This window comes from Arabidopsis thaliana, chromosome 5 (assembly GCF_000001735.4).
Source record: "Arabidopsis thaliana chromosome 5, partial sequence".
NCBI lineage: Eukaryota > Viridiplantae > Streptophyta > Magnoliopsida > Brassicales > Brassicaceae > Arabidopsis > Arabidopsis thaliana.
Window position 1 is genome coordinate 16,558,951 of NC_003076.8, and position 19,861 is coordinate 16,578,811.

A 19,861-nucleotide genomic window follows, 5' to 3' on the forward strand; every position below is an offset into this window, starting at 1 on the left:
TACAAGTGTAATTTCCTCTTGTCATGGCATCTCATTTATTCTTTTAAGCTTTAAAGATTAAAAACCTTTGTTTTATCTTGTTTCCTCGATCTTCCACAACATGATTTGTAGAAATATATCTGACTGGAATTATCGAGAAAACTGCCTTTTAACAAACGAATAACTAAGACAAGAAAGGGTAATGAGAATAATTTCCCTTATCTTACCAAAAAGACAGAAATTAATAAATGTGTAAGGCTTTTTTTATTTAATAGCTTACGGGAAAAAAAACATAATTTAAAAATGAAGATTTCAACATTAATAAATTAAAAGGAGGAAAAAAACTAATAGGAACCGATGAACAAGCTAGTGCTATATCTTTAACCCAAAAAAAAAAAAAACTACTGTGTCGATTAGTTCCAAATATTACAATTTTTATATGAATAATGTGGTAACTTAACATGTACCTAAATTCAATTTTTATCTCAATTAATCGAGCCAAACCAAACCACTGTTTTTTTAGAAAGAAACAACTTGAATTATTTTAACTCAAATACTTAATATATAAAAGAAGAGGGCATAATATATTAAATTGATGATTATTAAGCTATTGACATATATATATAGGGGGAACATGCTGCCCAATACTTGAATCTTTTTGAAACTTGAAGTTGCTTTGTGTGATAGGTGATTAGTAATACTATAATTTATTTGTATTATTGTTGTTGTTTTCTAATTTATTATCATGGTTTACTAATGTCCGTTGGATTTGACATCACCTTTCATATTACCAAAATTAGATTATTTATGCTCCTTGGAAGTGCTATTTTTCAGTCCTTTTGAATTTTTTGCTCCACAATGGAAAAGAAACAATTTTAAATACAAGAAAAACACATGTGAGCTTCTCCGTTTCTTCTTCTGTTTTATTTCTCTTTTCCGATTAGAGGGTTTTATTCAGTCAAATTACCAATTATGTTAAAGGCGTATTTCCTGAAGTGTTACTTAATGATAAGAGTTGATTTACTAGAATAATATTATTTAAATTGGGGAAAACTGAATTGTGATTGGCGATAGGAGAAAGGGATATATTATGATATCATAGTTTAACATTTATATTAATTTTGTCAACAAAGTTTACTGGTCTTTTTCTCCAATTTTACAGAGATAAAAGTCGAATTCGAGCACATCAATTACCAACACGCGGGACTGATCAAATCACTCATGCGCACATCTTCCTCAGTATTGCAATAACATTTTGGTTTTTTTTTTTTTTTGGGCAAAAAGAAGTGAGCATTTTTTTCATTCCTTTGGTTTGGGATCATTCATGCACGTTCATTTGTAGCCGCCATTTATCAATATATCGTTCATCATAATTATTCATGCTCTTTATACTAAACATTTATAATTAATATATCGCTCATTTTAATATCATCATATATAAGTCAAACTCGTTTATCATTTGTTTGAAAACGAAAAATAGAAAACAAAAAGAAAAATTCTTTCTAATGCCCTTTTCATGATGCCCCTTTTCAACTCTACCTTTTTGTTTTATCCATTTTTATTTCTACCCTCTTTAATTTTTTAATGACCATTTTACCCTTATTTGGAAATTGTTTTAGGTTAACAAAATGAAATATTAATATTTTTCGCCTCAAATATTCCAAAACAAAATTTCCCGCCAAAATTTTCCCGCCAAAAACTTTCGAAAAAATATTTCCTGCCCAATTTTTGTTTTCAAAAATATTTTTCCCGCCAATTTTTTTTTTAGCGGGAAATAGATTTACAAGGAATTTTAAAAGAGCTTTAAAAGATTTACAAGGGATTTAAAAGGGGTTTTATAAGATTTACAAGGGATTTTAAAAGCGTGATTTACAAGGGATTTTAAAAGCGTGATTTACAAGGGATTTTAAAAGGTTTTTAAAAGATTTACAAGGGATTTTAAAAGGGTTTTAAAAGATTTACAAGAGATTTTAAAGGGATTTAAAAGATTTACAAAGGTCTTTTAAAGATTTTTAAAGGATTTAAAATTGTTTTAAAAGGATTTTAAAATATTTACAAGGGATTTTAAAATAGTTTTACAATATTTACAAGGGATTGTAAATTTTTAAACCCTTTTAAAATTCCTTGTAAATCTTTTAAAAGTCTTTTAAAATCTCTTGTAAATCTTTTAAAATCTTTTTAAAATCTCTTGTAAATCTTTTAAAACCCTTTTAAAATCTTTTGTAAATCTATTTGCCGCCAACAAATATTTATAAGGATTTTTAAAATCATTTTTTTGGCTGAAGAAAAATTTGTTACGAAAAAAAAATTTGGCGAAAATTTTTTTTTTTGGCGGATTTTTTTTTTTTGCGGGAAAAAAGTTTGGCGGAAAATTTTTTTTGGCGGGAAAAAAAAATTTGACGCCAAAAAAATGACGGGAAAAGTTCAATTTTCAATTACATGTTTCTATTAGATGAGGGTAATTTGGTCATTTTGTTCCAGAAAAAGAGTATTTTTAAAAATGGACGACATAAAAGGGTATTGTTACAAAAGGGTAGTGAAAAAAGGGTAGTTTTGCAAATCTTCTAAACAAAAAATGGTTTTCTAATCTACCTATGGAGTATGGACGATCAAACTGTTTTCAAAGTCTAAATATATATATTATATATTGATGAAAACATAAATCAACTAGGGTTTGTGAGCAAACTTTTTTCTCCACAAGAAATTTGATGTCGATTTGTATATTCAGTGGGTCATTTGACTTTAGGTAAATGTAATAATTTCCCTAAACTTTTCGTACACTAATAACATGATCACTGATCAGAGAGAGGATCTTGATCCTCTATGGTTGGGAGAATTAAATAATACTATATATTTTCATGATAAAGAGCATCAAAAATCGAATTTTTAGTCCACTAATCAAAATTCTTGTAAAATTGACATCATATAAAGAATCTTATATCCGGGTCAAGTATTTGAAATTAAATTATTAAATTCACTCACACAAAATAGGTAAAGACAATTGTTAAGTCGTTTTCAATACAGAAAAATAAATAACCAAAAACAATACAGTGTAATTTATTAAAATTTACATTCTTCTAAAATTGATAAATCTGTTTTATTGTTATTGTTTTGATGCAATATATAATACAATTAGTGACCAACTAGAATGATATTTTCTTTCAAAGAAAATAAAAAATATCTTCGTCTTAAGAGTCTTTCACCAGAAAAAGGAAGAGGAAGTTGTGTAGTGCAAGAGAGGTTGTTGCACCACAAAGCTGCTCACAGAAGCTTCCTCTTTCTCATGGAGCCCATCCAATTTCTGCCACCATTATATTAATACATCAGTGATGGATATTTATTAATAATAACACATTTGACAAACTATAATATACTAGTCCTTTTCATTGCAATTAAATTTATTTATTGAAAATACTTTTTCTTTAACCGTGAAGTGAAAGCTCTACGTGAATTTTTTTCATATTGAATTTCGAAGTTTTAGTATCGTATGAAATTTTTTATCGTCTAGAAATGATCAAATTTGAACCCGAGATATGATACGACGATACAAGTTCATCGTTTTCTTTTGTGTTAGTTTGATTAAAAATATTGGAGAAGAAACCTAGCTGTTGAATATGACTTACCCAAAGCTCGGAGTCGTCATCTTCAATGTTGGGGATTTCTACAACTTCGTCATTGCGTGCAAATCTACCACGTATTCGAGGTCTACTGTCCGCCAATGTTTTCCGGCATGCATACTTCATTTCCATCCAAAAAAAAAAGTTTACAATAAAGCCTTCAAAAACTGAAAATGCACTAAAAAAAAAAAATTTGATTATGTAGTACAAAATAGTTACCTTAATAGTTTTGGTAAAGTTTCTCTGGTTTCGTTTAGCTCTGTACTTTGATATTTTCTCTTTACGTTCTTCTGCACTGTAACGTCCCACCTTGAAGTTCTGTTCCTCTGAAAACGGCATCGTTGAGTTTTCAGACGATCTCTGCATTTCCATATTATTCTGAAAACCAAATTAAAACTCAAAACTTTTAGTAAAAAATTACATAAAAGAAAAAACAGAGCAAAGCATAAAACAGAGACCTGCAAATCTCCGGTGCTGTAGACACGTCGCATCTGACTGGAAAAGAAAGCATTTTCCGGGGAGCTCAAGTTATTGTAACTAAGGTTTGAAGAATCCATCATCGGAATGTTGAACGGAACCTGAGTTTGTTTCCCCTCGACCGAATTGCTGCTAAAGCTTCTCTGCATATATCTCCCTGAATTCTCTATGGTACTGTAGCTTCGTGCCATTGTTGCCGCCTGATTATGACCGTCGAAGAACTTCTCTGTTTTGACGGCGTCGGAGATTTGGAAATCTGAGAAATTTGGATATAATCCGGTGGGAATATGCTGAGAGAGACTTAGGGTTCCGAGAAGATCACTTGGAGGTGATGAAGAGAGAATGTGTTGAGGGGTAAAATGGTCAAAAATGTTGAGTGATTCTTCAACAGAGTAAAGTTCATTGTTGCAGAACAAATCTGTAGTTGTTGTTGTGTCTGAAGAAAACATATCTGGACTCGAATTTCTGAACACTGAGGAAGAAGATGAAGACGAACCATCAAAGATATAGAAATCTGTAGAAGAATCCATTTTTTCTTTTAAGTGATGAGTAAAAAAAAAATCAGTTTATGTTCTGTCTCTGTAGTAACACTCTCGTGATGTGAATTTCTGTTTTACCAAAAATGGCAAAAAGTAAAAAAGATTTCCACAAAAGTTTTTTCTTTGGTTTGTGAGTTTCTCTGTTTCAGAACCAAGACATGACAGGTGAAGTTTCTTTTGTCTGGTGGGCAATGTGTATTTATAACGGCGGAAATATTTGAGTTTTATAAATATGTCCTTATACATTATTGATTTTATGGATTTCTTTATAATGTTTTGTATTCTTACATTTTTAACCCAAAATGCTTACGTCCAAATAGTTTAATTTAGAATCTACTTGGTCTCTCTGTCTTTTTGATGTATGATGTGAGCAAAAGCTCCTTTTTGGTTGTTATATTACTATTCAAATCTTACGTTTTAGAATCCAATTCCACCATTGGCATTGTTGTTGAAAATGTACTTTTAGAGTATATAAATATTCGAGAGAATTTCATTTTGCAATCAACATTTTGTTTATTTGCAGCTACTAATTTTTTAAAAATATCCTACACATGGACCCTTCGCCTTATTAAGAGTCTTTCGCGAGAAAGAAGAAGAAGAAGTTGTGTGTATTGCGCGAATGAGACTGTTGCACAACAAAGATGCTCATAAAAGCATCCTCTTCCTCATTAGTTTGGTCACAAAGGTCAATATTCTCTCCATTGTCGAATATGAGAATTTCGCGGTAATATGAATCATTTACTACTACCTGTGAATGGTACATTGGCAATATATATACAAGTTGAAATGTGTTTAAGCCTGACCCTTCAAAGCTTCAAAACCTATGAGATAACCAGACTGCCTACAATGGTAAAGAATCTTTGTTTATTTTTGCATTAGGAATTTCAAATTCGAAGCTGCATTACAGAATTTGGTCCAACTAGGAATACACACGTGTTCTAGTCTGGATTCGTAACACCACTATTCCTTTATATGATGTTTGGGGCACACCATCCTACACAGTTAAAAGTGACCTTTAAACTGAACCTACCAATCATACAATGTATTATAAGTTCAATCATTTGCAATATACCATCGACTTAAAAAAAAGTACCAAATTCTGTTGCCATCAGGCGTTCAAACTCTCTACTGGGTCTTTCTATATATATCGGATACAAACATAACCCTTTGCGTTTTGATAGCTCTCGCAGCATCCACACCATAGGCCAAGAAAAAAAAATTGTGATCGATAAAGTGCATGCAAGCAGAACCTAACAATCATACAGTCTAAATAGCCTAGCTTCATGAGACTAGCTGCAAAATGAAATGTATGAGCTAGCATGAGTACTGAATGCTATATAGTGCACGCACCCTAGCTAAAATGATGATTATAAAAAGTCAGACAACTCCTTAATTAAACATAACGGCAACACACTCTCAACTATGAGCGCTCGCATATGACTCTAGTGCAATGGTTCTTGTATTCGATCTGCATCACATACTAAACAAACTAGTATTTTATAATTAAAAAAAAATAACTACTATTTGATAGTTCTACATAGTTTTTTCTTCAGTATTCTTTTGAAAGGTAGTATTAAATGGAATTTCAAAGGCGTTAGTCCATCGACATTTTGAAATTTTAAAAAGGGTTAAATTGTCAAATAAATATTTATTAGATTATTCTGAAATTTCGGCATCTCCGATGGGTCAAAGAGTTTTCATTGGTTGAATGAAAACTCTAGAAGAGCGAAATTCAAGTCCAGACATTAAATTTTAAAAAAACAAAAACAAAAAAGGAAAGAAAGAGAAAGCGAGTAAAAATAAGTTTGTAAAGTTCGTTTGTTACCAAATCAAGCAAAGAAAGAAAAAAAATGAATGTTTAGCGCGTGTAACGCTTACTTGATTTTGTTACCATTTTTGAATTTTTTTGGGGAATAATTTTCATAGTTTGTTTCTTCTTTGTTCTGTGGGGGTATTTAGCGAATTTCTGGTGACGAGAATTGTGTGGTTTGATCGTGGTAAATTATCAAAGTTATGGCGCGTTCGCAGGATAAGCTTGATAAGATGCAACTCCGGCAAAGTTACCGGAATTTATGGCACTCCGATCTCATGGGCACCGTCTCGGCGGATACTCCATGTAATTATCCCTCGCTATATAAATATTCGAAATTTGCTATTTATTTGGTTATAGAATTGATCAAATAATTAATTCTCATTTGTTTTTCTTATAAATTTGGTTTCTGCAGATTGTTTCTTCTCGTGTTTGTGGTAAGTTGTTCTTATTCCTCACTATCGATTTCATTAAAACTTTTGATATGTGGCTTTCTTGATTCTAGCCCAAGAAATAGAGTTTTAGAGAATCTTATCAATATCTTGTGTTATTAGTGGATCACTGATTTTAAATTTTTGTTGAAATATTTTGTTCGTCTTTTAATGATTTCTATATAATATAGTTCAAATCCGGTGCTATTCAATATCACGTTTAACACGTTTTTGTTATTCAATGGTTACTCCTTGTAGTAGATTAGAACCTTTGTCACTGGATGTTTTTGGTTCACATCTAAATCTGCCTTTGATTCTGATTGTAGTGGACCTTGCGTTTCATACTTACTTCGGAAGAGAGCACTTTATAATGACATGTCAAGGTATTGAAGCCTACCATATGTAGAATTGAACAATGAGATTTGTTTCTTCTGTTTCTCATAAACAATGTTATTGTGTTTTGTTTTGTGAAGGTACACTTGTTGTGGTGGTTACATGCCTTGTAGTGGTAAGTGTGGAGAAAGCAAATGCCCTCAATTTTGTCTTGCCACCGAGGTACAAAATAAAGCCTTTGATGTTCATGTCGATAAACAAAATGAGATAACTTGTGATAGAATCTTTCTCCTAAAAATCTTTATTTGATTTTGTTAAGATTTCACTTTTTTTTTATGATCTTGTGGTTTTGACATTTCTTTAGGTGTGTCTCTGTTTCGGGAACTCTGTGGCATCTACTCGTTTTATGTTGCAAGATGAATTCAACATCCATACAACAAAATGCGACAATTGCATAATTGTACTCCCTACTTTCCCTCTTTGTTATCACTTATTCACTTTCGTCTTATACATGTTTGTGTGCGTCAACATTTTCCCATCTTCTTTCGTTGTTTTGTAGGGATTTATGTTCTGCCTCAACCAAATCGCTTGCATTTTCTCTCTTGTCGCTTGCATTGTTGGAAGTGATGAACTCTCTGAAGCGTCTCAGCTTCTTTCTTGCTTGGCGGATATGGTCTATTGCACGTATGTATTATCCCTTTCTCAATTTCCATGTCGCTGACATGCTTTCACTACATCAAATTTAGCCAAATGGCTCATACCAAATGTTTATTATTGCTGATTCTGTATTTTCCTCTTGATTTTCAGGGTTTGTGCGTGTATGCAGACACAACACAAGATTGAGATGGACAAAAGAGATGGTTTGATTAGTCCTCAACCAATGTCAGTGCCACCAGCTCAGCAAATGTCTCGCATTGATCAACCGGTCCCTCCCTATGCCGGTTACCCTCCAGCCACTGGTTATCCCCAGCATTACTATCCACAGCCTGGCCATGGTTACCCTCCTGCTCCAGGCTATCCACCTCCCGGTCACGGTTACCCTCCTGCACCGGGCTATCCGCCAGCTCCGGGCTATCCATCGGGATATCCACCAGCACCAGGATATCCTTCAAAGTAATAAGAACGTTAACCAAAATCTCAATCTTCGAATCAAAGTTGTAATATCATCCTTGGTATGTTCTAATTACTTTGCAAGTATATTATCCGGTTTGTTGTCTCATCTATTTTCTGTTTTTTCTCTTAGATATGAACCATTAACTCTAGAATACCATATAATGTATATTAGTTGTGACCTTGGTGTATGATATCTATCTATGTTTAAATTTATACGTTCCAGTTATGATTCTCTATTTCCAAAGATTTGTTGGTCTACCAAACCGGTTAAGGTATTACCGATTGTCAACTTGTGCAAACAATGGTACGTTCCACCGTGGATCCATTGGAGGATGAGCTCTTGATTAATCAAAAATAAATAATGACAATTTGTGACACTAAAAATATAGTTAGTGCTAAGTATTCGAGCATCTTTTTTTCTTGGCTTTAGCCTTTCTAGTCAAAGAGGGTCAGATCCCCACCATATATTAGTTAATTTTTCCGGATATATTAAAACTTGAAACAGAGATTTCCTATTTTTGTTTGAAATACATCTTTTTTGCCAATATTAATTGCCTCAAATTATTGCAAATTAATCTTTAAAGTTAAACAATATTTTTATTAAACTTTATGTAAATAGTAACATATCTACGAAACAATACTCTTTTCTACTATTTCTTCAAAACACTAAAAAAGTATTGTTTGGTAGATATGTTAAAAATTACTATATAAAATAAATTCATTTATTATCATACCCGACTTTCTAAAAGTTTCAAAAATTGGTATGAGTTCCGATATAAGATTCTTTCGTATATCTACGTAAATTTTTATTATATTTATAAAATGGTATTTTCAATTGGTATTCTCTAAAAAAGTAAAACGACAAAGTAATAGTTAGTGTTATTCTAAGAAGAAGAAGAAAAAAAGAAAGTCATTAACCTACTTGGTGTTACAAGTAAGTAACTTTTTTTTTGGTTCGCATATATACTCCATCATTTGGTTACACCTTTTTTCTCCTTCTTTCAGTTTTTATAAGTCTAGTATTCTAGTCTATAACTCTACAATATTATCATTTATAAATAGACGCAATTATCAGTTTTTTTGGAAAAAGGTCTTTGTTACTTTGATGGTGTAATAGTAACCGAAAGCTTAAAATGATTAGAAGCGTGTGGGGCTTTTCCTAATTGGGGGGTTTGAAAAATAGGCACAAGCGCAGACAATCCTACGGACGCCACGTGGCAACAGCTGAGCATATTCCACTTAAGGAGAAGTCTTCTTTGCTTAACGTTTGGACCTCTCACTGTGGACTCTCCCAGTTCTTATTTCTTTTTCCTCCAACAATTCTAATTCGCTAAGACTATGTGGTCTTGAAAATTAAAAATAATATGATGATCTTCAAAATCATATCTAATCATACCTAATTTGCATCATGATAAGATCATGAAACTATACCATCAATTTTTTTATTCAAAAACTTCTCGAAGCTAAAAAAAAGAAGAGTAAACCATATAACTAATCTTAAAAAGAAATGATAGAGAACGAATAAGATGGCTAGATTATGGACTAAGCTGAGAATCAATTGAATGATCCAATATGTTGTTGTTTGTGAAATGAGAACAGAGGAAAAAGAGAAGTATGAGAGGCGAAAGAATTATGCTTTCGAGGACGGGAACAAAAAAAAAAACCAACACAATCAGAGATGTTCTAGTCAAGTGTTCGTCGAATGTTACGTGGCAGCATGAATGTCCCGTGTGTATGCATAAAATGATGTATAAATTAGGTATGTGCACGTATTCTATGTGACAGAAATTGTATCCAATATTTAATAATCATCTACGAGTAACTTAAATGGTCAAATGCAAAGACCTCAACGTAAAGAAAATACTCAACTGAAATAGTTAATTTTTACCAATTTGTTAGACCGGCCTTTCCACATACTGTGGCTCAGTGAATTGATCTTTATCGCAAAAAACTGCAAGAACCATTTTAGGATAAGTAAAGGGGTAAGTAAAATATTAATATCAGGTCGACAAGGTTCCATGAAAGGTTAGACCAAAAAGTATGACTAATTGACTATCTTGTCAGGATAGCCAAGTAAAAAATAATTATTTCACTCCCTCCAAAGCTGGAGTAAAAAGAGTCTATAAATAGTAAAATTAAGATTTCCATTCATTTCTTTTTTTTCCTCAACGGATAATACAAATTTCATTCTTCTAATTTACTAAGCATCACCACCTATAATTTTATATTTACATATATCAACCACTCAGCTAAAGATTAAACAAAAAAAAAAAAAAAAGATAGAAATTAATTTTCTCATTAGTAGAAACTAATTCCACCCAAACAAGAAAGATTCTAATTTGATTCTGCGAGAAGTTCAGATTCAGACCAAACTCGTTGGTTAAAAGCAACTTGTAACTCATCAGAAATAAACGGCGTTCTACAAAGTGGACACGTCATCTGATTATAACCCATCATCCAACGGTCTAAACAGCTCCGGTGAAATATGTGTTGACAATTCGTCAGCCGTCGGATCTCGTCATCGTTCTCGAACTCGTGGAGGCACACCGCGCAGCAATCGGATCCGGATCCGAATCCGGGTCGAGTTAGCTCCGAGAATCTGATGACGGGCAAGATTTCTCCAGCTAGCCTCGCCGCCACTGGGAAGAAAAATGAGCTTTCTTGGTGATGATGCGCCGCCGTGGACATATACGGTGGTTCCAGCCATGACGATGACGATGAAACCGGGTCGGATTCGAGAAAGTCGGGTAGACCCAATATCCGAAAACCCGTGTCTATGAGTGTTCGTATTAAGCCTAAGAGAGAGAGTAAGTGAAGGAAGATTCTTGGGAGGAGGAGCTCAGTGTACCCCACCGGATAACCCATGGCTTCGCCGCTAGAAAGAGAAAGCTAAAGAGATAGAGAGAGAGCGCGTAAGGAGTTGGGAACGAGAGAAAAAGGCAGAGATGAGTAGGATATATATACTCAGTGATATATGAATATGTACATACTTACATAATTAATTAGTAAATATTATTATGCTTTTTAATAATATAAATACAAATAATGCAAAACCCGTGTGTATCACTTGGTTACTTGACTTTCGTTAACCTTCACACCAAACTTACTCTGCAGTAAGTTTAATCTAACTATTGAAGTAATTTTTGTTAATATAACAAAATATATGTTTTGAAACTTTGGACTTTTAAAAAATGTTTTAAAATTTAGTATTATTGAACTAGTGATTTGAAAAAGTATTCTAAAATCTATTGTTATTGGAAATATTTTTAAAAATTATTTTTTTAGCGATTTCAGAATATTAAGAGAATTTTCTTAGTAAGAAACACAAAAATATAAATCTTATGGTTTTAAATGGGATTGAGGGGGAGGGATTTTATAACAATCATAATAACTTTCCTAAATTCACTTAAAATTATATAATATATATATATATATTATATCAATAAAACTCAAATCATTTAAAATATAGAATTGAATACATCTCTTATATATGTCTATAGATAAGCTTTGTGTTCGTAGTGTTAGATTCATATGATATTTTTTATGTAGATTATACATCAATTGTTAGAGTTGGACACACCAATTAAAGAATTAATCTTTCTTATCTTTCTTTTAAGAAGAATATATCTTTGTGTATATGCCAAACTAATTAAACTCGTAATAAAATTAAACTAATGCTGTCAAAAAAAAAAAAAAAAACTAACAAAAACATTTGGAGGAAAAAGCAAAGATAATAATAAAAGGTATAAAATTCAAGAAAATGTACAGAAGAAAACATGAAGGTGGGGACAAACTGATTTAAATGGTTTATTGACAAAAGAAAAAGAGAGATTTAAATGGTTTTAGATGGTTCCACGAATCAAAGTTACAGTAGCATAAATTTTGGAAAATTATAAGAAAACATAACAAAAAAAAAGATGGAGCCGACAACGGTTTTGTTTTTAGGCTTCATTTTAAGTGCAATTTCAACATCATATTTGTATTTGTCCCTCATATTTTTATAATTATAATACCAACTTATATTTACATTTTCTGGATTTACACATGTCTAAATAAATTAGCGACTATACAAGACTTTAGATTATGAATCTGTGGTATTCAAATTTTCTTTAATATAGAACATTAATGTTATTACACATTATTGATGTATATGTGTGTAGCCGCACACGACAAATAAATGTGACGTGAAGACAGATTGTTTGGTTCACTTCAATTCAGTTTCTATACGTCTATTGATTTGACTACATTTTATTTCAATTAAAGAAACTAAAATTGATTTTGAAACGATAATACAAGAACAACAGTATTATTAAAGAGTAAAGAATGGTTAGAATTTATTATTAGAGGGAAAAAGAGTGGACTTTTTTTTACTCAAGGTGTGTGCCAAAAAAAAAAGACAGAGGAAATTTTAATAAAAATTCTTTTTGAAAATTTGGAAAATAAATAATAATTTAAAGGGCTAAATATAAATTTACGAAAGATATAATCAACATATTCTAATATATCAACGATAATCACTTCTCTATTTACATAAAAGTTATAAGAGACTCACTTTTTTTATAGAACAATAATTATATTGCTTCTTATTCACTAATTCATTATTAATATTATTCTGGACCTACATGATCGGTCCTAACCCATCAGTCTCACTAACGAAGGTATGAGTTAAATTCCTAAGGTGAGAATTAGCAGTCATAAGAATTTGTTATTAGGCTATGAGCCTTTCTCTATTAATTCATTACTTAAGGAAAGAAAAAGAAAAAAAAAACTTGATTTTATTTTAATATAGTGAAACAATAATAATAAAGAGCTACTAGAGAGAGAAAGGGAGTGGTAGTCAAGTCATATGGGGACCTGAATAAAATGTCTGAAAGTGCCAAAGCAGCATAGACCCACACTCTCTCCATCTTCTCCTCCTCCAACATTTCACATTCCCACATTTACACTTTCTTGTATCTATGCACATTTACTTAGCATATCATTTAAGTATGTAATTGATACTGTACATATATATACCCTACATATATAAATATATGCTTAATAGCGAATGATGTAACCGGTAAGCTCCTAGAGTAATTAAAGAGGGAATATCGGTAAGAAATTTTTAGAAAGAAAAAGTATCAGTTAATTTTATCCCTAGCTCTTTAAGTCGTTAACCCCTAGAACATGTGAAAAAAATATATACTTTTAGCGAAGTTTTTGGTAAAAAAGCTGCGGTATGTTTTTCATAATTGGTCAAATTAATGACCACAAATCTATTTATAATCAACACAATTGCCATCTATTTGACATTTCTAGATATTCTTGTTGTTTTCTCTTCCTCTTACATGATTTTTCGAACTATTTTGACATTTATTTGTTAAACAGTTCTCTTGGTTTAGAAGATTAATTAGCAGTACATAAATATATGATCCATTGATCGTATTAAATTAGTAATAAGTAACCCAAATATTGTTGCTTGATCAACAAGTGCGAAGACAGCTATTACTACAATAGCTGAACCAGGGAATCTATATGTCTCTCCTTCTAGTAGGCAAACTAACGTGGCCTTACTTTTTTCCCATGTTTATAATATTACTTTAAAATATATATATATATATATATATATATATATATATATATAGTTTTTTTGTCAACAAATATATACTTCCATGATCTCTTTATTTTGGCTTTTCATATCACCAATAAGTTACAGAAATATATGATACAAAATAAGTGAAATTTTGAGGTCCATTTGTAGGTTTTCACTAATTTTATTTGTTTATTTTGTTTATATAGGTAATAATATGCTTATTTGTTTAGTAAACTAATTTAATAACTAGCTAAGTAAGTAAAGTATATGATATAGGGATGTCTAATTTATAAAAAAGAATTAAATGGAATAAAAACTGAAACTATTTAATTTATATCCGTTACGTACATTTAAATACATACAAAAATAAGATCATAATTTTTTTGTATGGTTCTTAAACAAGATTGAACAACTTAATTAATCTTTATAATATTTGAGAGTCTGAGACTATGATATTCCGTCTTAAATATGGAGAAATTTGATATTGAGGTACATATAAAAACCGTAAGACTTTATCTAGACTTAGATTAGGTGAGAATATTATAAATACAAATTCGCATCACCGTTAAGAAAGGTGGAATAATTTGCATTCAGTGGTGGAGCTAAGGCCTAAGAAGACAAGTATCCTCGTCGACTCACAGGAATCCAGTTCACAACTTCACATCCAATTCTCTCTTTGACACTATTGTACCAACATAAGCGGGGAGGCTAAAGGATGAGGTTGCACCCTTGACACTTTCAGCGGGCAGCCTACTTCATTACGAGTTTACGACTTGATGTCAAACCAAGTAAGACTGACCAAGCATTTCAATGGCCAACAACTACTATGCACACCTCTCCATCAAAGGAGATGTTCCATCTATACAAAACATGTCAACCCACTACTATAGTCCAGTCTTATCGTCGGCGCCAGTACAATATTATCGAATGAAATTAAAAAATTTGTTACCATTTTCGAATGTTATAAACTTATAAAAAAACGAATATGAGAAATTCAATGGTTTCGACAAAGAAAAATGTTAGTTATCAAAACTAAAAGAAAAAAAATTGGGTTTAAATCTCATCATTTTCATAACATTTTAAGTATTAAAAACCCAGAAAAAAAAACAAAAAAACTTTGAGTGCCTTACAAAGTTTTTGGAACCTAATCCTGCTTATATGGCTTATGCTCTGGGCCGACCTGATCGTCGCATGAAGAAGCACGTAGAATAAACAAGAAAGTGAACGAGGAAAATATGTGTTTTAAAAAGCAAGTACTTGGGTTTAGTGCGATTTCGTTTCTTGGGTTGCAGTGTTTTCCAATCCTAAAATGAAAATAGGCCTAGGCAAACTCTATTGGGCTTGCACTATAAAAAATACTTGGGTTTGTCTTTGTCTCTCTGGTTTAGAACCAAAACGTCAAAATCTTAGCTTGATTTGTTTTTGTTTTTTACCTTTCTTGGTTTGCTGATTCAAAAAGTGGATTACATTGGCCTAAAATCTTAAATGTCTTTTTACATGCTAAATGTGGTGTATAAGATAGTACTAGCATGTTAAACCCAACCTCATGCCTTCTTAACTCTTTGTTATGTGACGCACTTGAACCAATAGATTTAGACGAACCATGTACTGTAGTACAGTCACACAATATATGGCCGAAAAATAGCTTTTGTAATGATTGATTCAAATGTTATTTGTCGGTACTACAATTGGGAGTTATTTATATTAATTGGGCCACTAAGATCAAGGCCCTGCCCTAAAGTTCAATAAGATTGGGTTTCAGACACCAAAAATATATATATGAATATTTTAAGGCCAATAACCCAATATTGTAAAGAGTTACATTTTTGTAAATGAAATGGTAAATCTGTTGCCCTAATTTTCCTTAAGTTAAAATCTTTGTTTTGGGTAGGATTCGTACTTTTGGTTTAGAATTTAGAATTGTTTAAGTTTAGATAGCAATGTTACGAAAAGCAACAAGAAAAGAAGTATATTAATTCAATAAACTATTAAAGAAGGAGCTACCACGAGATTTGTTTTCCATGCAAAATAATTATTCTTTTGATAACAGATTACGGGATACCTAGTAATCAATTACGTGATCGTAGAATAGTTTATGTTGGAAAAGTCTTTGACGCTGACAAAAACTCTTAAAATATGTACAAGCAATAATAACTTTGCAAATAACTAAATTAGCCACATAAAAAATTAAAACAAATTAAGCCATATTATATAATATATTAATATGATTGCTGTCATGCATACGTGCAAAAAGATACATATAGTGAAAATACTAAACATATTCACTTGAGAAAACACCTACTGAAGTAGTTTATTTATACAATGCTATACGACACGTCGTCTTACAATGATCCGTTGATACGTGTTAATTTAAATCAGACTAATTAGAAAATTTTCCTTGTTATTCCTCCGAATTAATTAATATTCACACTATCTTCAAGAATTCAAACACAACCTCTTGCAAGTTATGTTATGCATGTTAATTATTAATTGTCACTAAGTACTTTTTTCATATCTAATTTTTTTCTATATTTATCTCATAATTTGTTGTTTTACTTGCCTGTTCGTTCAAATATTTGAACCGTTATCTAGAAAAAAGAACTCAATAATGACAATGCATGCGTATTTCGATAAAGTTCACCTTATGATTTGTTTCTTATCTTTTTGGTGAAATATAATTGCTTGACCTCGAACATGAATTCAACTTCAATTCTTCGATTTTGTTTTCAACAATTGGTTAAGCACTCAAACTATACATTATTAACTTAATTAACTCAGTTCCCTATTTATTAGATAGTTATGGGAAAATAGTTTTCGAAGTATTCACATTGAGGGACCAAAAACAACTGGTCCCCGAAGCAATAATTAGGAAACAACTTTGGTTAAGGGGCAAACATATATACCTCTCTCTCTCTCTCTCTCTTCGATTCATCAATCATATATGAAAAGAAATTGATATAAAAATAATATATATGCGTGGATATGTAAAGTTGGACCACACTATGAACATGTCTGCAAGAATGTATAAAGAGGGGAGAGTGAGATCATGAGTCTGAGAAGCAGTTTCTAGTTTCAAGTTTCAAGAACCCTTAAAAACCCTAAAGCTCAAAACTGTGTACTGTCTCCGACATTTATCAGATCTATCAGATTTTTCCCTTTTTTCCACACTTATGATCTCATTGTTTTTTTCTCCTTGTATTCTTTTAACGGTTATGATTGATTTGTTTTATTTTATGTGCCACCTTAGATTATCATGGATGCTCCTTTTACATGTTAGAAACATTTTGAATATATGTTGATGACAATAAATATTTTTCTCTAATCTGTTTGCTCTTATAAATGCTTTAATACATAGTGAAGCAATAGCGCTAGATCATACCTCTAAAGTTTATATCGTAGATTTACAAATACTAAGACATTTTCTTTTCACTTTTCCGCTTAAGTGATTTATGTGATACAATTTCATCATCAATAACTCTAAGAGTAGCAATAACATTAAGTTCACTTATTTTGCAAAATCTAGGGATAACAGTTTATATATTTATCTCAAAGATAAAATGTTTTATCTTTCTTATTTAACAAATATCATACGGATATATATATACATTTATCATACGGTGTTAATATAAATCTGATAACACAAAAGATACTTTATTTTTTAAATCACATATGAAAAACTATACCACTTATTTACTTAGAATTTTATCGCGACGTAGAAAAATATTAGGTCTGCTAACCTGCGCACCTGCTGCGATCATTCTCTTAAATAAAAAAGGTTGTCGACAAAAATAAAATAAAAAAGGTCTGAAGTGATGACGTCAATCATCAGTGGAGGGTATTTTCGGGATATCAAAAGATTGAAAAAAGGATTCTTTGTGGAATTTGGTATGAAACGGCGGAAAGAGCTTCCGTTTCGGTTGGACCACTTCCCCTTTTAAATGTATGTAATCGCCAAGATGTTTTCACCCACTCACAACATGTCGCGTGTTTGTTACGTGACTAAACCAATTAATTGGGTTTAGTTCTGGTGTTTATACATATTGCGCATGGCTGATTTTATCAATTAATGGAGTACCAAATTGTGGATGCTTCATTTTGAACTAAAATTACCAAATTTTTATAGTGAAATATATGTCAATAAGTTTTGAGAAATCATTGTTATTTTTTTTGTCATAAATCTGAATAGTTATTTTCTTTTGGTTTTGTAATGAATTTATAACATATTAGTATTACTTAAAATTGTCCTATTAATTATCTGAGAAGGTCAGTATTAGAATATAGATGCTTTATTCAATTGAGTTGTTTTTCTTAGACATTGGCGCGTGGAAGAGGATATATAAAGTTCATATAAATGTGAATATGTAAGAATTGGAGAAGAAAATAAAATGGTCCCAAAGAGAGACGAAAATAAATGCATTTTTTTGGGTGGAATGAATATAAAGAAAGAAAGACATTAGAAAGAAAAAAGAAGCAAAAAAAATGGAGGACCACTTAATCACCTCTCATGCACAGTCCCTTAGTTTGGGAACAATTCTTGACAACAATTATAAATACTCCAATTCTGAAAACTAATAGTTTGTTATTAACGTATAATCTCAAAGTTTTGGATATTCTTATCCTGTACTTCCTTGATAGTTTCAGTTAACAGTTTGTAATTAACACATGTATTTAATTTGGAAACAAAAAAATGAATGTATAGATGATTTTTTTTTTGAATTGTTGGTAAATATATGAACTTGACGTATATAGCAATAGTATACTATATTTAAGCAACTGAATGTGAATATTCTATAACACAAGTAATATCAATTTTTTGTGATATTGTTGGTTATAAGTTATATTCGAATTTGTCATTTATAAGAAAACTCACTGGTTTATCCATCCAATGAAAAGAAGAAAGCTTTTTGGGTGACTCTAATAAATATTAGCGGTTAAATAACTACAAACACAGTGTTGTTTTTGTCTCTTCTATGTATCTTTTTATGTCCTCTTTTACAACTTGGCTTTGATGTTAACTAATCAAAGATTATCCTACTTAAAAACTATTTAATTAAATAATTTTTAATTTCTTTAAAATTAATTAATTTCTTGATATGTTTTTGTAACGCCAATTAATTATACGTTTTTCATAATGTGGTGTTTGACTTATGGTTTGAATGTTAAGATGTCGTATATATCTAAATTCTAAAGAAAGAAATTTGCAAATTTTGTAATAAACACTATTTTTACAACAATTAATAATACATGTGCCAAGCAGAAGAACGACTATATTAGTTTTCTATGTCAACATTTAAGAAACATTTATTTAAAATTTGAATATTTGATTTTGTATGTCAGCAATGTTTAAGAAAACTTTGATTTTTTGTTTTCCTTCTTTTGCGTACATATTAAATGGAATTTAATAGAAAACCATTAAATCTTGATATAATTAACTTCTTCGCCCTTGCAGTTACTAACAAGGAGACTTTTGTTTTGGTACTTTCTCGATTAGTTTAGTGACCGACCAACAACGTATTTTAAAACTCAAAACACAATCTCTTTCACGTACTGTGCGAAGTGCAAGTCGAATAATGACATCAGTCCATTTGTGTTGTATTACACGGGACTACGATCTCTATTCTACTATATATAATTACTATTAATTAAAATGTTTATATAGTTATGATATGGTTGATAGTAATTTAATAGTAATTGTTAAACAGTAGAGAAGTGACACTGAGACATATCTGAGAAAAGCCTGAACTCAACTCCTACTTCTGGTTTGATTTCTTGGGATTCGTTCTCTTTCATTTACTTACCTCTCCATCTATACACCAACATATATATATATATATTGGTATGTTAATTCTCCAAAAAAAAAAAAAACTATTTTAGGAGCAAAACTTTTTCACAGTTATTCATTTTTTAAGTTAACTTAACTTCTCTTCTTTGTTTGAAAATTCATTTATCATCAAATAATTCTGTTATAAATTAGACCTGATAATAATTCT

General features: G+C 31.0%; 4 protein-coding genes across 5 annotated transcripts; 1 reads left to right on the plus strand and 3 right to left on the minus strand.

Annotated features, from left to right (window-relative positions):
* Window positions 1-2,327: 2,327 nt before the first annotated feature.
* AT5G41380 (CCT motif family protein) lies at window positions 2,328-4,782 on the minus strand. The gene is made up of 4 exons (NM_123503.2): window positions 4,055-4,782; window positions 3,816-3,974; window positions 3,603-3,716; window positions 2,328-3,280 (listed from the first exon to the last, which is right to left on the minus strand). The coding sequence occupies exons 1-4, from the start codon at window positions 4,601-4,603 to the stop codon at window positions 3,179-3,181; spliced, it is 924 nt and encodes a 307-aa protein (NP_198954.2). The 5' UTR covers window positions 4,604-4,782; the 3' UTR covers window positions 2,328-3,178.
* A 1,570-nt stretch (window positions 4,783-6,352) lies between these two features.
* On the plus strand, window positions 6,353-8,533 carry AT5G41390 (PLAC8 family protein). Of its 2 annotated transcripts, NM_123504.2 has the most exons (7): window positions 6,353-6,728; window positions 6,838-6,859; window positions 7,180-7,236; window positions 7,327-7,408; window positions 7,551-7,646; window positions 7,746-7,870; window positions 7,994-8,533. In NM_123504.2, exons 1-7 carry the CDS (start codon window positions 6,626-6,628, stop codon window positions 8,301-8,303), a joined length of 795 nt encoding a protein of 264 aa, NP_198955.2. In that variant the 5' UTR covers window positions 6,353-6,625; the 3' UTR covers window positions 8,304-8,533. The 2 variants fall into 2 exon arrangements, with proteins under 2 accessions (NP_198955.2, NP_001119349.1); NM_001125877.1 differs by lacking the exons at window positions 6,353-6,728; window positions 6,838-6,859 and having other exon boundaries at window positions 7,148-7,236.
* A 1,891-nt stretch (window positions 8,534-10,424) lies between these two features.
* AT5G41400 (RING/U-box superfamily protein) lies at window positions 10,425-11,325 on the minus strand. The gene has a single exon (NM_123505.4). It carries the CDS (start codon window positions 11,162-11,164, stop codon window positions 10,634-10,636), a length of 531 nt encoding a protein of 176 aa, NP_198956.1. The 5' UTR covers window positions 11,165-11,325; the 3' UTR covers window positions 10,425-10,633.
* A 1,749-nt stretch (window positions 11,326-13,074) lies between these two features.
* AT5G41401 (uncharacterized protein) lies at window positions 13,075-13,239 on the minus strand (the record flags this gene model as incomplete). The annotated part of the gene is made up of 1 exon (NM_001125878.1): window positions 13,075-13,239. One exon carries the CDS (start codon window positions 13,237-13,239, stop codon window positions 13,075-13,077), a length of 165 nt encoding a protein of 54 aa, NP_001119350.1.
* Between the last annotated feature and the right edge of the window lie 6,622 nt (window positions 13,240-19,861).